The sequence below is a fragment of the Pygoscelis adeliae genome, unplaced genomic scaffold (assembly GCF_000699105.1).
Source record: "Pygoscelis adeliae isolate BGI_AS28 unplaced genomic scaffold, ASM69910v1 Scaffold315, whole genome shotgun sequence".
In the NCBI taxonomy this organism is placed as follows: Eukaryota; Metazoa; Chordata; class Aves; order Sphenisciformes; family Spheniscidae; genus Pygoscelis; species Pygoscelis adeliae.
This window is the reverse complement of record NW_008824865.1, coordinates 851,469-866,683: the sequence shown is the minus strand read 5'-3', so window position 1 is coordinate 866,683 and position 15,215 is coordinate 851,469. Positions and strand designations below refer to the sequence as shown.

The following is a 15,215-nucleotide window of genomic DNA, read 5'->3' as shown; positions in this document are numbered from 1 at the left end:
ATATTTCCATTACAAAGCAGTGCTAGCCAACCCCTGACATTTATGATTCAAAAGGATTTGTTTCAGGTATGCGTAAGTCTTAGAAATTCAAGTAGATTAAATCCCATTGAAATATTTTCTAAACTTAAAATATAATTAAAGAAAGTTTACCATAGTTTTTGTAATGGAAATATTTCTTTTACTGTATTTTACAGTTTTTATGATTTCATAAGGACCCTTAGGTTAAATTAAAGGAAAACTATGTAAATTCTCTTTCAGTTTATCAACTTAAACGGTCTGTTCTGAACTGTTATTTCATCCAGAAAGAGTTCTAGAGACAACCTGAAATTATTTTTGGCATGGAAATAGGAAACTTCAGATGCTTTTCCAAGCTTACGCTTGTGTTGGCATTGTAAAAATGTAAGAATTTAATTGGATTCGAGTACTGAGAAGAGTTTTTAGCATGACAGCTCAACACTTCAAAGTTCTTGAAAGAGAAAAGGATAGCTATCATATGTGGGTCTCCTTGAAGCTGCCCACTGTTTTCACCAAGATGAAAAGTTTAGGGCCACGTCCACAGAACATCACCACACTATTCGATACAAACTAGAGAAATGCTTTTTTTAAAAAATTATTTTATCAATGACATTAAGTTCTTTACATAAACAAGAAAAAAGTCTCCAATAAAATCTAGGGAAAAAGGGTACCATTGCTATATTTTGGACACTGATAACAAAATACTGGCTTCTGAGTTTTTTCACAGGACTTCAAAGCTACTACTTAAACTAATGTTTAAGTTTGACGTTGACAGGTACAGGATACAACATACGTACATGAAAAGATAAGTAGTGTATAAACCATATAAACCACTAAAGATAGATATAAAAGGGTCACCTGAGTAACAGGAATGGTTAATGACATCAAATATATACATAGAAGAAAATGTACAGCTAGGAACATATTTCTTAAGAATTTTACATCAGATTAATAATGCATCATTAATATAACTTGATTAGGGAGTTTTATTGTATTTGTAATTATACTAAAATACTATCTAAGTACATTCTGAATTTTGCAAATTGTTGTAGTTCATCCAGACCCTGGTTCTTGTTATTTGAATACAAAGTCAGAATATGTGCCCTGTGTGGTGTTTTCACTAAAGTTTGGCCCAGAATAATACAAGGCTTGCTAAGCCTGAAAACATCATCTGCCCTTATAAGGAAATCAGTGATGAAGAAAAGTAAATTAAGTAACCCTGGTATGTTACTCATAATGAACCCAGTAAAATGGGACAAGAACACTCCATCAGACAGAGTAACCAAATACATGATCATTCACTGCAGTGCAACTACTATTAAAAGAAAAAAAAAACAACCCACAAAAATTCCAAATCAAAAGATTTTACCATCACATGAAATGTCCAGCTATACCTTTAAATGTTTGCTTTTAATGTCATATGTGAATTTGTAGCATACATTTAAATAAAAATTGTAAAATATTTTCAATTACTCAAACATTATTTAGGGATAGAAAATGAAGATTTTCAAATAATTCATATTTTAAATATCTGTACATCCCAATGAACAATGGTTTGCAAACATCAAAATCCTCTCAGTGGGAGAAAAATCCATTGATCATATGAAAGTTTTTAATAAATTTAGTAGAATAAATAGAAAATATTTGATACTCTGGATGGCATCATTGTTTGGGAATTGTATTATTAAGAACAATAAAAATACAAGTATGAATGTTTGGATTTGAAACAGTGATGGTTTTCTTCCTTGATGCTTGAACAAAAGGCAATGAAGATTTATGATGTGTTAATTTGCGAACTAGAAAGAAAAACATTTTTAAGATTAGTATACTCAAACTATTTCTAATGCAAGATGTAATGAAGTTGACAAAAATCTTGGATGAGTCAACTCCTTTGCTAATTGTCCAAATTGAAACTTAAATTATCATAGGCTATAAAGAAAGACTTCTATTGTACCTAACAATTTATTCTCTCTTACAAACCATGTCTGTCAATTCCATATATCAAGATACCTCACAGCAAAAAAACTCTACAACTCTCTCCTCATGAAGCAGTATGTATTCATCCAACATTCAAGAATGACATACTTACACAATTGATTTTTCCAGTCTGCTCCCCTGTGAGCCAACTATTTCTCCCAGTGTACAAAACATTTGTCCCAAAAAATCCTGAAAAGCAGTAACATAAAAACTCAGAATTCATATTTCACATTGAAACAAATTTGGTTTCCCATTTATCTGGGCTGTTCACTATTGTAGAATACATTCTGCTGAACATCACATCTTCGTAATAATTATATAATAATGAATCATAAAACAGACTCAATATTATATGTTTTATATAACACTAGGTTACATTTACAGAAGTAATTCTAATGCACTCAACTTACTGGTTTTATATTGCCTTTTTCATCAACAAAAATGAAACTGAGATGGAAAAAATTTAAAAGCATTAGAAACATGACCGTTTCTTTACCTTCTTTAACTGGAGCATTTTAATAAATTTCTCTTTTATGAAGAGATTCGACACTGATTCTATGAATTTCTTGGAAGTTAATTATGTTGGCAGAAATTTAAGCCTGTGCAGGATCTGTATGAGCATCCTGGATTGACAATTATACACAAGCATTCCTTTAATGACAGACTTTATTTTCGTGTTTTATAATTTAACTATATCACTAAAAATCAGCTAATTTTCATATTATATCTCCCTGTAACATAAGTAGAATAAAAATATGAATTAATTTTCAAACTGCTGTATGTACATTGAAAAAAATTTTATGCTGCAGTCCAGCTCCTTATCTTGCAAGTGAAAAGAGCCTGCTAGCTCTGTTCTTCCCAGCATCACTGGCAGTAGTAGTAACAGTAGCTTGTAAGATTTGTTTACAAACAGTAATGAGAATCGAGACACTATAATTCCTATACAGCAAACCATAACTTTATGATACTGTGTATAGTAGCAAATACCTGTACAAGTAGTTCTGACTCTTCTCTCAGCCCAGGCCACTCATTCCCATCTCTGAGCTGTGTTAGTTATAGGTCCATATAGTGAATTGGATCTGAGAACTAACCCCACTGAAGAGGAAAATAACCTTGCAAAAAATAAATTTTTGAACTATGTCCTTTAACCTATCTGACACTGTGACACTGTTTCCATAAAGATTAAGTCTTTTAAAATGGCTAAAATTCATCTGAAAATACACAGCTCCTCATTAATTTTTAAAAACACCAGGTATGACATATTCTAAAATAACACCATTTTCTACACTGAAACCATGTGTTCCACAATTTTCTTCTTTTTTTTTTGGTGGAGTTTCTATGATTAATTCCTATTAGTTCCACAGTCTGTTATTAATGACAATTGTTCATTACTCTTTTGTTTTTTCTTAAATCAGGAAGTTACCATGAACATAAAAGTCTCATTTCAGGTAGCCAGTTTTATAAACATTATTACAGTCAGCTACAACGGCAGCATCGTCTAGTCTGGTTACTTCATACATCCATTATAAAACTTGCTTCATTTGCTTCTCATTTTGCCAAAACTGGGTCACTGAAATTGAAATTCTTCAGGTTTCCTTTTTTTTTCATCCCCCAAACTGTTCAACTATTAAATGACACTATTTCCAAAGGAATGGGTCAACAGCTATTTTTAGGAACAGGGCAGATCTTACTCCCGGTGAGGTGACTAGAACACATGAGCAGTCTAGCTATGCAAATACTACTGGCCTGACATTCTTCAGAAACACCAAGCTCCCACTGCATGGATATGAGCAAAGCTCTACTCGCTTCCTGCCTACTCACTGCCCAAATTCCTAAGAGCTATGGGAAAGAGACGCAGGAAGCTGGCGGCAAAATGAACAATCCAGACCAACCTTGAGCACTTGGGAAATGATGGAAATGAATTGCTGTCATTAAGAATACATTTCTAGCTACCACCTTTCACAGGGTTCTCAGAGCCATCTTCTTCTTCGTGTGCATATTACATGGCAATAGTTTGGATGTCTTCAGCACAGATACCAAGTCTACACCAACTTGTACAGATTTCCTCTTAAAGACAATGGAGGGAAATAGATATTTCTGATATTAATGTTAATGTCTAAAGTTTCCCTCCACAATTGAAGATTCCAGGAAATTGGCACTGTTTAAAAAACAGACCCTAATGCGTCTCAGTATGCTTAGCCTGTACTAATTAGAATGTAACAGGCACATATGTAATTCAAGATCTACTTGAACAATCTTCATGAGAACATTGGTTTGTTTTCTCATTGTTTTGTCCTTTTTTTCCTCGGAAGCCTCTGAATTCTACTCTTGCATCTCTAAATTTTAAAGTTACTGTTCAATCCCTTCCATTTCAAGATGACATGAGCATAAAAGGTTTCTACTAATATTAATTGGGACACAATCAAAACATGCTTACAATTTTTAGGACCCAGAGAAATATCAAAAAAAGGCAGCATATCACATATCTGAAAAGGTATATGTGTGCTTAAATATGCCCTTTACAGGAGGAATGTCCTGTATATTAAAATTATACTCACAAGCATTATATATGTTATTAACCACAGCATAATCACTGTATTTGTCTCTATGCAATTACTTACAGTCAAAAGAAAATAAACATATTTAGGAAAGCGTAAGCATTTCAGCACAAGAAAGTATAACAGTGAGGAAAAACTTACATGTTTTGATAGGTTAGGACTCTTTGAGTCAACATCGTAGCTTTAAAAAAAAAAAAAAGGAAAGTTATGTCAGAGTTGCCAGATGACATATCTGAGGACAATGTAAAGAAACAAAAATCAAACAATTCTTTCACCTATTTCGGTGTGTGAAATTTACACAAACAGATACGTGAATGGAAGTCTCACCAGTAAGAAAGGCAAATTGAATCATCACAGATTACAGGATTACGGTTCACTAGCTATTTGAAATAAAATAGCTTTCAACAAAGTGCAGGCTACTAAAAGAAATTATTCTGATATTCCTGTTTGAACAATGAAAGCTGCCAAAAACCAGAAAAAAAATTAGAAATTAATCTCAGAAAACAAACTAACTTGTGAATTATTTTCTTAGGTAATTTTTCAGTCATTTGACTAATTAAATAGAAATAACTGACAATAAACTAAATTGCTTTTAGCAAGAGTTTGACTTGTTCTTTTCATCTTATCATAATCTTGTTCTTCCTCCAGCTAGAAAATGCTATTGTTTCCCTTCCACTGTAAAGTCAGATTTCAAAAAAATTCCTGTGTGAATTCAAGATAGATTAAAAAAAATAAATATAAGAAATTCTTGGGGGATTACTAATCTCTATACTTTCATAGTCTTCCGTCTTTATCAGATAATCCACAGTAATATTTTTATCAAATCCTACATTCAGATTCAATACCAATAACTAAATTTAAAAAGTATCCTCTATGCCCATCTCAGCCTCCCCTGCATGTTTCCATTCCCACCGCGTGGTATGCTACCCCTTTGGTGTGCTGCCACAACCGGTTAGTGGGTTGCATTACAGACCAGATCACAAGTCAGGAGGACGGGAATACCGTAGCTGGATGTGGTGCAGCACAGTCAAAGTTTTAGAAACTATTTGTAAACAAATGAATGACTATAAAAATCACTAACGTGAGGGTTTTGTTTTTTTTTTAAAGTAATTGCATACTGTCTGGTGAAATTGAACAGAAAAACACAACTGGTAATTTGACCTGAGGGCTCGCTACACAACTAAAACAAAGAACTACTTCAGTGGCAAAATCAGCACCAAATCATCAAATATGAACAGAAAGGGGCCTGAGACATTGGTGGCTGTACAGTTTAGGAGGGGGCTCAGACTCACTTATCAGAACACCAAAAATCAGAGCTATACTCGCCCCTGTCTTTTTGTTGCAAAAAATATTAATCACATGAGGAGTTTCTTTCTTTGAAAAATAACACTTTGGCCAACAGTAGTACACAATCTTGCTGAGGAATTTAAAAAAAGGAAGCTTTCTAAAGATGCTTCTTTCCTGATCTAAATCGGAGTTTTAATCCATGAGTAGCTATACGAGATTCACATTTTTAACTCTGAGTTCTACGATATTTCATTTCTCATCTGTCATTGTTATGGGGCCCTAAAGTAAATTCACAGACTATGGCTATATAGTCACTTGCAGGCAAACATTAAAAACAGCTCTTCAGCTTTGAGTTCAGAATAGACTTGTGTCCAGGTAATCCAGAACAGCAGCAGAAAGCAGTCAGGTCTTTCTGATAAGTACAAAGTATGTCTGATATTTACAGCTTTTCGTAAACAAACAGGAGTCCATTTCTCTGAGTACATGAATAATCAAACAGGAGACTGTATTTCCCCTTCCAGATCCAAGTCCTTTTCAGATAGCACTTATCCAGAAGTTCTTTACAGACTTTCCTTTCTTTGCCTACACTGAGCCTAGCTTTCTCTTTCTTGGTTCATTTATTTTGCTCTTCTCTTCTATTGCACTGCCTCCTTACCATAACACACATGCATCCTACGAGGAGCAAGACGCAACCAAATCAATATTCCTACACAGCCCCAACTGTGTCTTTATTTCAGCAATGCTTTACCTACACTTGAAGGAGAATCTTTTATTTCACAAAGTGACTAGCTCTTATTTAAAGTTATTTTAAATAGCAGGCAACAGTTATATTCAGCAGATTTAGTGACATTAAACCCAACTTCTAAAATAAAAAGTAAAGTCTGCACCAGGCTTCCATGGTGAAGATGAAAGAATTTGTACCTAGCCATCTAGAAGCACCCTGTAATCTATCTTGGCATTGAGTATTTCCTTTCACTCCTTGAAATAGTTGAAGTCTAGATGGAAACAGCTAGCTGTTATCTATGTATTGAACACGATGGAACTTTTTTCCTCACTCATCCCTCCAACACTTCTTGTTAACTTAGGAAGCATTCTGACATGCTATAAAAAGACATTTACAGCTAAAGAAAAAATAGACATGGGGTTTTTTTTTGTTTCCCCGATATAGGAAATGCTGCCAGTCAAGAGCATTTCAGTACACCCTGCTGGCAACTTAAAACAAAATCAGCAAAACTACACGTAACTTTATTAATGTTGCTAACATACATCTATCAGGCATCATACCTTTTCTTCCACTGCTATGGGAAGAATCATCACTAATGTGATCACTGCCCTATTTATTTTATGCCCTGCTTAATGTACAGATTGATTTGCATTCCAGAAACTTGGGGGGAGGGAAGGGAGGGAATTAAGAGACTGTCAGAGTCACTTTGAAGCAACTACTTGGACGAGTAAATGGCGCATTGAGAGTAAAGCCTAGAAGATTTAAAAATGGCTTCACCATGAACTTGCTCGGAAGTTTTAGGCACATTATGAAGTCTTTCTTCATCTGTTTTGCTGTCTACAAGACAGATATGCAATAAATGCAGGTTCTATATCAAGGCAAATTTGCAACGTAACTTTAAATTGGGAAGCGATAATACTACAACTTAGCACTACTATAATCAACACCTGAGTAGGATTTGTTGCAATTCCATGAAGCATATCAGGAGACCTCAATCTTTAGCATTTGAAAGTATAGGAAGGCAGACAACACTGTATCTTTCTTGATATATTTATTTTGTAAGTAACTTAACAGACAATTCTCCTAAATCTTTCTCAAGAACAAATAAACTAAGAGAAATACACATGAAGGCAGAAATCTTAGGAATACAAAATAAGAATTGACAAAACTCAAGCTAAAGTACATCTTGCAAAGGACACAAAAAGAATAGGAAAAGGGTTCTTCAACTAAAAAGGACATGTAAAGAAAAATTGTGGCCACTATGCATACTATACTGCAAAACTGAGTGAATGGCTTTCCCTTAATTATCTATGAGGGTTGTTCAAGTGCTCTCTCATAGGGCACAGTTAGGAAGAATTGCTAATAAAAAAGAGGATGAGAATTAAAAAAACAAGACAAGCTTGATTATCACAAAGACTGAAATAATAAGAATGGGGTGAAATGTAACAGATGACATGCAAGGTGACCTAGTGACTGGACTCTCAATTCTGTTTTCCAAAGAATAAAGTGAAAATCAAACCAGTTCCACCAGTGGAATGAAATAAGTATATCTGGAATAATGTCAAAAGCCATCTACTGCTAGAACAACTGCTTTCATTTTCAAATCTTAAAATTTAGTATACTTAGATGCATACTAGCATTTATTTTAGTAAAGAAAATTTTGGCTCTGTACTACTTGTACAATATTTTATTTCTGGACAGTATGTCCATACCTGTTTCATTGGCTATGCTGCAAGAATATTTTAACATTTTGACATCCTTAGCTTTCTAATTATTTTCTAAAAGTAAAGATTGTGAGTATGATTGTACTTCGACTAGTTAACACCTGCCCATTTCTTAAAACTCGGTCATTATTATGTTACACATTTATTTCTGAGGAAGCAATGCTAAATCAATCATGTTTAGTAATGTATTCCATGTCAACAGATACTCTCTCTTTTCAAGTTAATTTTTTGCTGGACAAAACTTAATGTGTTTACAGAGGCTGCAATATTAGAGTCAAAGATTGTTAACTTACAAATCAAATCGCAGATTCTCTCTTTCTTCAAAGAAGTAGTCCATTATAAATTTTCTTACAAAATCTGGATTTAAAGTATTATCAATTACTTCTGTTCTTCCAAACTGTAAAAGAAAAATATAAGTTTAAGCCACATGCTATAATGAAGTATAATTAAGTAGACTGTCAATACCAGCTATATGTGAGATATGAGAAAGCCTGTAAAAAATTCTCTTAAACAGATGCCATGAGAGAAAATTACTGTGTTCACATGAATATATCAGTTATCTGTGGATGAAGACAGACTGGCAGAAGACCTCATATTTCAGCGTAAAGAGTGGTGCACGCCCTGTATCGTATGACCTAAACTTTATAAACACCAGCTCCCAAAGCCAATCAGAATCCACAAAAGTTTGGGGAAGAAATTCAGTAACATAAAAATCCACCATTTCCTCAAAAAAATGACAACAGCAAGCAAAAGTTTGCATATATTGCTTGTTTCAGATAGCTTTAAATATTAGGAAACACAGTCCTTCCATTAGAAGTGTATCATTTGTGCACTACCCAGCTCCTATTTCACCTCAGTTCAGCTCTCTCTTCAGTTCTCCTCTCTCTGAGCTTTCTGCAAAATGCCTTTTCTTTCCTGGTGTTTCCAGGAAGAGCCTCAGCTCTCGCCAAGCTGAAAATATTTTAATTTAAAAAAAAAAAAAACAAAAAACTTCTGATTGACTTCAGTCATATACATCACAGATATAAATGATCATAAAATATCAATGTGATAATTTTGTTCTTTAACTGCTCTCTCAAGACACTCAGAAAACAAAACAAAAAAGAATGAGTTATTGAAATGAGCATTTCACTTTGACCTACACATTGAACATATCAAGACACTTGAATATAGCCTACTGAAAAGCTTTTGACAGTCTGCTGAAAGATCATCATTAAGGAGTCCTCAAAACTGCAATTTGGGACTAGAGATTTGTGAATGACTCAAAGACTGCCAACCTCTTCATTGACAGGACTTACCTAAATCAATAAACATGGATAAAGAAAGAATAAACCTTCTTGTAACTGAAGGTTTTTCAGATATATTTCCTAAAAATGTTTTCACATCTAACCACTATAACCTGCACAGAGCCCCTCAACAGGAGCCTCCCTATCCCAGCCCCTACATACTTAACGTGTGGTATAAAAGAACAGAGCATACTCCACTGTCTCTTCCTTTCAAAACTAAGCAATTTTCTTTCATTGCTTGATTCTTATTAAAATAAAATGGTAAAGAATTCCAGCCACATTATTTGTGTGCTTTAAAGAAACTCCATTACTGTCAGCAACTTTTTTCTCTTTTGAATGACTGCACCAAACTGCAGGGGACTGACTCCAAGCACCATTCACTCACACAGGTCATCTGGAGAAGCGGGCCTGTATCTAAGAGGACAACTGCTTTGCAAAAAGCAACTACCCACCCAAAGGTCTCAGGTACAATAAAATGTTCAACAAAACTTAACACATTTTCAAGACACAGCTCTATAAAGTCTCAGGAAAAGGAACAATCCTCAGAAGTGACACAGTGGTTATTTGCGTCTTTACAGAGTGTGCTTGAATCCTGTTTGGTACCTTCACTTTCGCTATGCTGTGAGATGTTCAATTGGACAGTCTTATTCAGAGATCTCCATATTCCAGCACTTCCTATAAAAGACAGAGAAGCAGAACTATCTTCCCAATGAACGATACCATCTCTAAATAAAAAGGCAAAGATCATTTAACATATAGTGTCAATTAGCATACTCCTTTGCCAAGACTTTACATCATTTTTTAAAACCTAGGTGGAATGATTCCCTGGTCTCATGGGAACCTTGATATCCCCTGCAAGAAGGCTTTTGAATATGTCCTAAGGCACAAACTGTTTAGAAAGCAAGTTTACCCATTAGCAATCACTCTATTTCTTCAGCTCTCCTAAGCCAAAGCAATAGCTATGAAGGGTGTAAGCATTATACAGGCGTGGGCAGGAGAAATCTCCAGAGGCTCTCCAGAGTGATGAAGATACTGGATATTCAAAATAAAATCCCCGAGACTTTAAAGAGAGGACTAGCACAGGATGCACATGATCGTGGAAACAGATCAGAACATGAAAGAAATAGTTTGATCCTTACTGTTTGTTTTGGATGAAAAAAGTCAGTCTCTTGAGAAATGATTCAAGGTATTCTCTGAAATGTTGGGATAAAGTTGACAGGCAGAGTGCTGTAAAAAACACTCTCTTGAACCAACACTAGTGACTACTATGGCCAAGCAATGAGAAATGACAGCAGTGGTAGAAAGTTGGCATTTCTATGGGAATAAGTATGGCTGGAATACTTACGTGGGCTAAAGGGCCTTTCTTTCCCCTCTGAATAGTAGCGTTCAAATTTTATGTACGTTCAAAGTCTCCAATCAGTTTCCAGGTCAAATAAATCTCAGTGTTCATAAATAAAATCTTCCCCTGTCAGCCGCATGCTTTATAACATTCAACAATATTGGAGCCAGGAAAAACTGAAAGCTGGAATTGCTGATAAAATGAAATATGTAGCAATATCTAAGCATTTAGTACTGTTTGAAGGTATGCACTGAAAATGAGAAGCCACTCTGACACAAGCCAGTAAACAGCAGTTCATCAGACCAGGGATGAGAAATGAAAACAATGGACTCATAAGGACCATCCATTTTGCAGTTCTGAACAGGAATGTATCTCATCTGTGTATTTTTTTTCCCCCTCAAGTGTCCTATTTCTTCCATTTGCACTCTTACAGCAAACTGTCCAAATTCTCTCAAAGACTGGAATCAGCTGCATAAAGAGAAGACTTACCCTTAGTACTGAAATCTGATAAACACTGACCTACTCTAGCAGAAAAGGACTCTGGGCCTTCAAAAAGAAGATCCAAGGACGACTGCATTGTAACTAGCAAAGCTACCAGAGGCACAGCAAGTAAGCAAAGAACACATATTAAGTTCTGGTAGTCTCTCATGCTATGTCCACCAGAATCAGACACACATATACAAAGATATCCATGAAAATATCTGCCAGTCTGTGCAAATTCAAGTAGCAAATTGTCCTGGGAGACTCCTTAATCACCAGGCAGGAAAAGAAAAGTTACTGAAGTTCCTTAAATCCTCAGATTAGGACAAGCTTGAAGGAGAGTAAGAGGATCTTCAATCATGTGGGATCTACACTTCTATATACATGGAAGACACAGAGAAACAAATAACACAGGGAACTGTAGCCTAAGAAAGTTTACTTTCTGCTGCCAAAGTCATAATCTAAATTGAAAGACACAAACCCAAAATAACTAAGTGAGCTCAGAGGATAACTTGTCAAGAGTCCACTTTAGGGGCACTAATACCTCTCTTGACAAACCTCTGGCTTGACACCTTCATTAACGGATCATTTTCTGACAGTATGATCCTTCTTACAGTAAAGGCAGTTTACTGTAAGAGGAGTAATATCCAACAGGAGGATATCCCTGACTTTGGAAAAGCCATTCAGAGGAAAAGAAAATTAATGGCTAAGGAAAACAGACAAGAATCATAGAATACTTGAGGTTGGAAGGGACCTCGGGAGATTGTCCAGTTCCACTTTCCTGCTCAAAGCAGGCTCAGCTAGAGTAGGTTGTCCAGTCAAGTTTTGAGTATGCCCAAGGATAGAGACTCCGCAACCCCTCTGGGCAACCTATTCCAGTATAAGATCATCTTCACAGTAAAAAGGTTTTTTTCTTATGTTTACATAGAATTTTCTGTATTTCAATTTGTACCCATTGACTCTTGTTCTTCCACTGGATACAGCTGAGAATAGTCTGTCTCTGCCTTCTTTACTGCCTCACATCAGGTATTTATAAACATGGATAAAATGTAAGCCTTCTCTTCTCCAGGCTGAACAATCCCAGCTCCCTCAGCCTCTCCTCATGAGAGATGCTCCAGTCCCTTTAACATATTAGTGGCCCTTTGCCGGACCCACTCTAGTATGTCCGTACCTTTCTCATACAGGGGAGCTCAGCACTGGCCACAGCACTCCAGCTATGGTCTCACTGGTGCTGTGGGCAAGGAACACCCCCCTTGACCTGTTGGCAATGCTGTCCCTAATGCAGCACAGGATGTTGGGCTTGCACACTGAAAAACCCTCTCCATTTCACTCAGATGGAAGGTACTAAGGGACTGGGGGCATGACAACTTTTACAAGTGCATGAAAAAACAAGATACAGGCACATAGCTAGGTAAAGGAAAGCACTGATTCCCTTTGTTCCTATGTACCCTGAAGTGATTGTGACTGGAGGGGGACACAGACACTCACCTCAGACAAAAAATGCAGCTTATTTATACCATCTTGTGGACTCTCCACAACGTACAACAAAGACAAATTCAAAGTCCTGTACTGGTATTGGGGACTGAGTGGTGGGGTATGAGTTGTGCAGAAAAGGTCCTGGTGCAGCCATAAGGGTTTAACAACACATTGGGTTGTATTAGGGTCAGCACAGCCTGCAGATCAAAGGCAACAATTATTCCCCCTCTATTCAATACATGTGGGGCCCCACCTGGAAAACTGGGTACAGTTTGGGGCTCTAAATACAACTGAATCAACAGACCAGAGGCAGATCAGTTAAATGGACCCTTAAAAAAAAACCCAAAAAACAATCAGCAGGCTGGAGCACACAACTTGAGGAAAAGCTGACAGAGCTCAGTTTGTTCAGCTTGGAGAAGAGAAGGTTTAGGGAAGCTCTATTTCCACTACCATCCTCCACTACCTAAACAGCATTATAGAAGACAGAGCCAGACAGTTCACAGAGAGCACAACAAAAGGACAAGATGCAACAGTCAAAAGTTGCAACAAAGGAAATTATTAAGGGATATAGGGAAACACTCTTCCAGAATGAGTGATGAAGCACTGGAATGGGTTGCGCAGAGAGTTGTGCAGTCTCTGCCACTAGAGAATTTCAAACCTTAGCTGGGAAAGGCCCTGAGCAACCTGGCCTAACTTTGAAGATGGCTTTGCATGGATCAGGAGGATGAACCAGACACAGCAGATGAGTAGGAGGCTGGATAACACAAAGGTTCCTTTCACCTAAATTATTCCATGATTATGTCATATTTAATCTCTCAGGTTTTTAAGTTTTATAGTTCCATTAGAAATAGAACTATGTATGAATTCAAAGGAAGAGTTACTTCAGAAGGAAAAAAAATTGTTACAAAATGGCAGCTAAACGTCAGTTTTCATTTTTTAAAACAGTAAAGTATCATAAATTTGTAAGTACTTTTCATCCCTTCAAATCTGCATTTTTTTCAGTAAACAATATTTCACTTTACACTATAATCATGTTACACTTCGGAAATCTTTCAGACTTGATTTAAAATGCATGACAGAAGTGTATCAGTATAAGAAGATGAATATGCAATATGCTGATGATTAAATCACACTGAGACCAGAGAAGGCCTAACAGAATGTCCGTTACACTGCTACCTTTATCTCTCATCAGTTATACTGAAATTGTGACACAACTCAAGAATTCAGTGGCACTGCTAACTTTTCTTTAAATCATTTTAAATTATTTTTTTTTTAATTGAGGCTTCAGTTTGTTGGCCTGTTTACTTTTTTCCAAGGGCTACACAAATGATTCCTTCACATTAAACTAATACAACTAATCACTTAACTGACAAGGTACTATTAAAATTTATCTTAGAGATGACATTAAAATGCTGGCCTCTAAAAATCACCAGTCTACACTTCTCAGCTAAATGAAGCATTGCCTTTTTAAATCTGTTTTCCCAATTACCTACAGCCTTTTTTAAGCAGAACAGGTTATTTCTAAAATCTAGTCACTTACGACTAACAACATAGCTGCTAATTAATTAGTTCTCCTCATGGCCTAGTTTCCCCACTAACAGTTGTGTGAAGTTAAAATCTTAACATGGCCAACAAGCAAATACTTTTAGAAATGTCATTCAGGAGAGTTACAGAATCAATTTAACTATTTAAAGGAAAATAAATGTTCAACAAAGAAAACCAAGAACAGAGTCCCTTTTCTGGATTTCCTGAGATGGAGAGTCTTTGTCACTTCATAATGCAAGCTCTCCTAGTAGAAAGGGATTTTTAAAATTTATGTAGTCATTTTAATTTTTATAGCATCTCAATCTAGTGATCCAGCCTAAGGGGCTATGAGATTTAATGGAAAATCATAACCTTCATTTTGACATCAAAGTTATAAAAGATACTTACCCTAGCAAGTTGGGTAAGTCCAATATCAAAGATACAAAGCAACTATTGTAACTATGAGGGTCTAACCCCACCCTCAGCTAACCACCTTCTGTATGAATTATCTGAATTAATTCTTGCTTCAACTTTATGGCCATGAGTGAACTTGAGAATAATAACTAGTTAGCCTTCTTTTCTTGTTTTGTTTTGTTTTGTTTTTTTTTAAATTTGCAGTGTTTTACCACAATTGCAATGAAGTTGTTCCAATAATTAATCACCCCCATTCTGAAAAATAATTCTTGTTTCTCGCCTGATTTTTATTTCACTTCCTTTTCCATCTTTTGGGTCTTTCTATACCTTTGCTAGACAGAAATGTTTTCCATTATGAAATTTATGTTCTCAGTGTTGATATTTATAGCCGATTACAATTATCCTTAATTC

At 35.8% G+C, this 15,215-nt stretch overlaps 1 protein-coding gene across 1 annotated transcript in view; it reads right to left on the bottom strand.

Annotated features, from left to right (window-relative positions):
• The window catches only part of CPNE8 (copine VIII), a 147,653-nt gene that overhangs the window by 75,407 nt on the left and 57,031 nt on the right, over window positions 1-15,215 (bottom strand). Inside the window, exons 4-6 of the mRNA XM_009324392.1 lie at window positions 8,579-8,682; window positions 4,692-4,731; window positions 2,105-2,181 (exon numbers count right to left, since the gene is read on the bottom strand). Of these exons, the coding sequence (XP_009322667.1) occupies window positions 2,105-2,181; window positions 4,692-4,731; window positions 8,579-8,682 (221 nt within the window). The remainder of the gene's footprint in view (window positions 1-2,104; window positions 2,182-4,691; window positions 4,732-8,578; window positions 8,683-15,215) is intronic.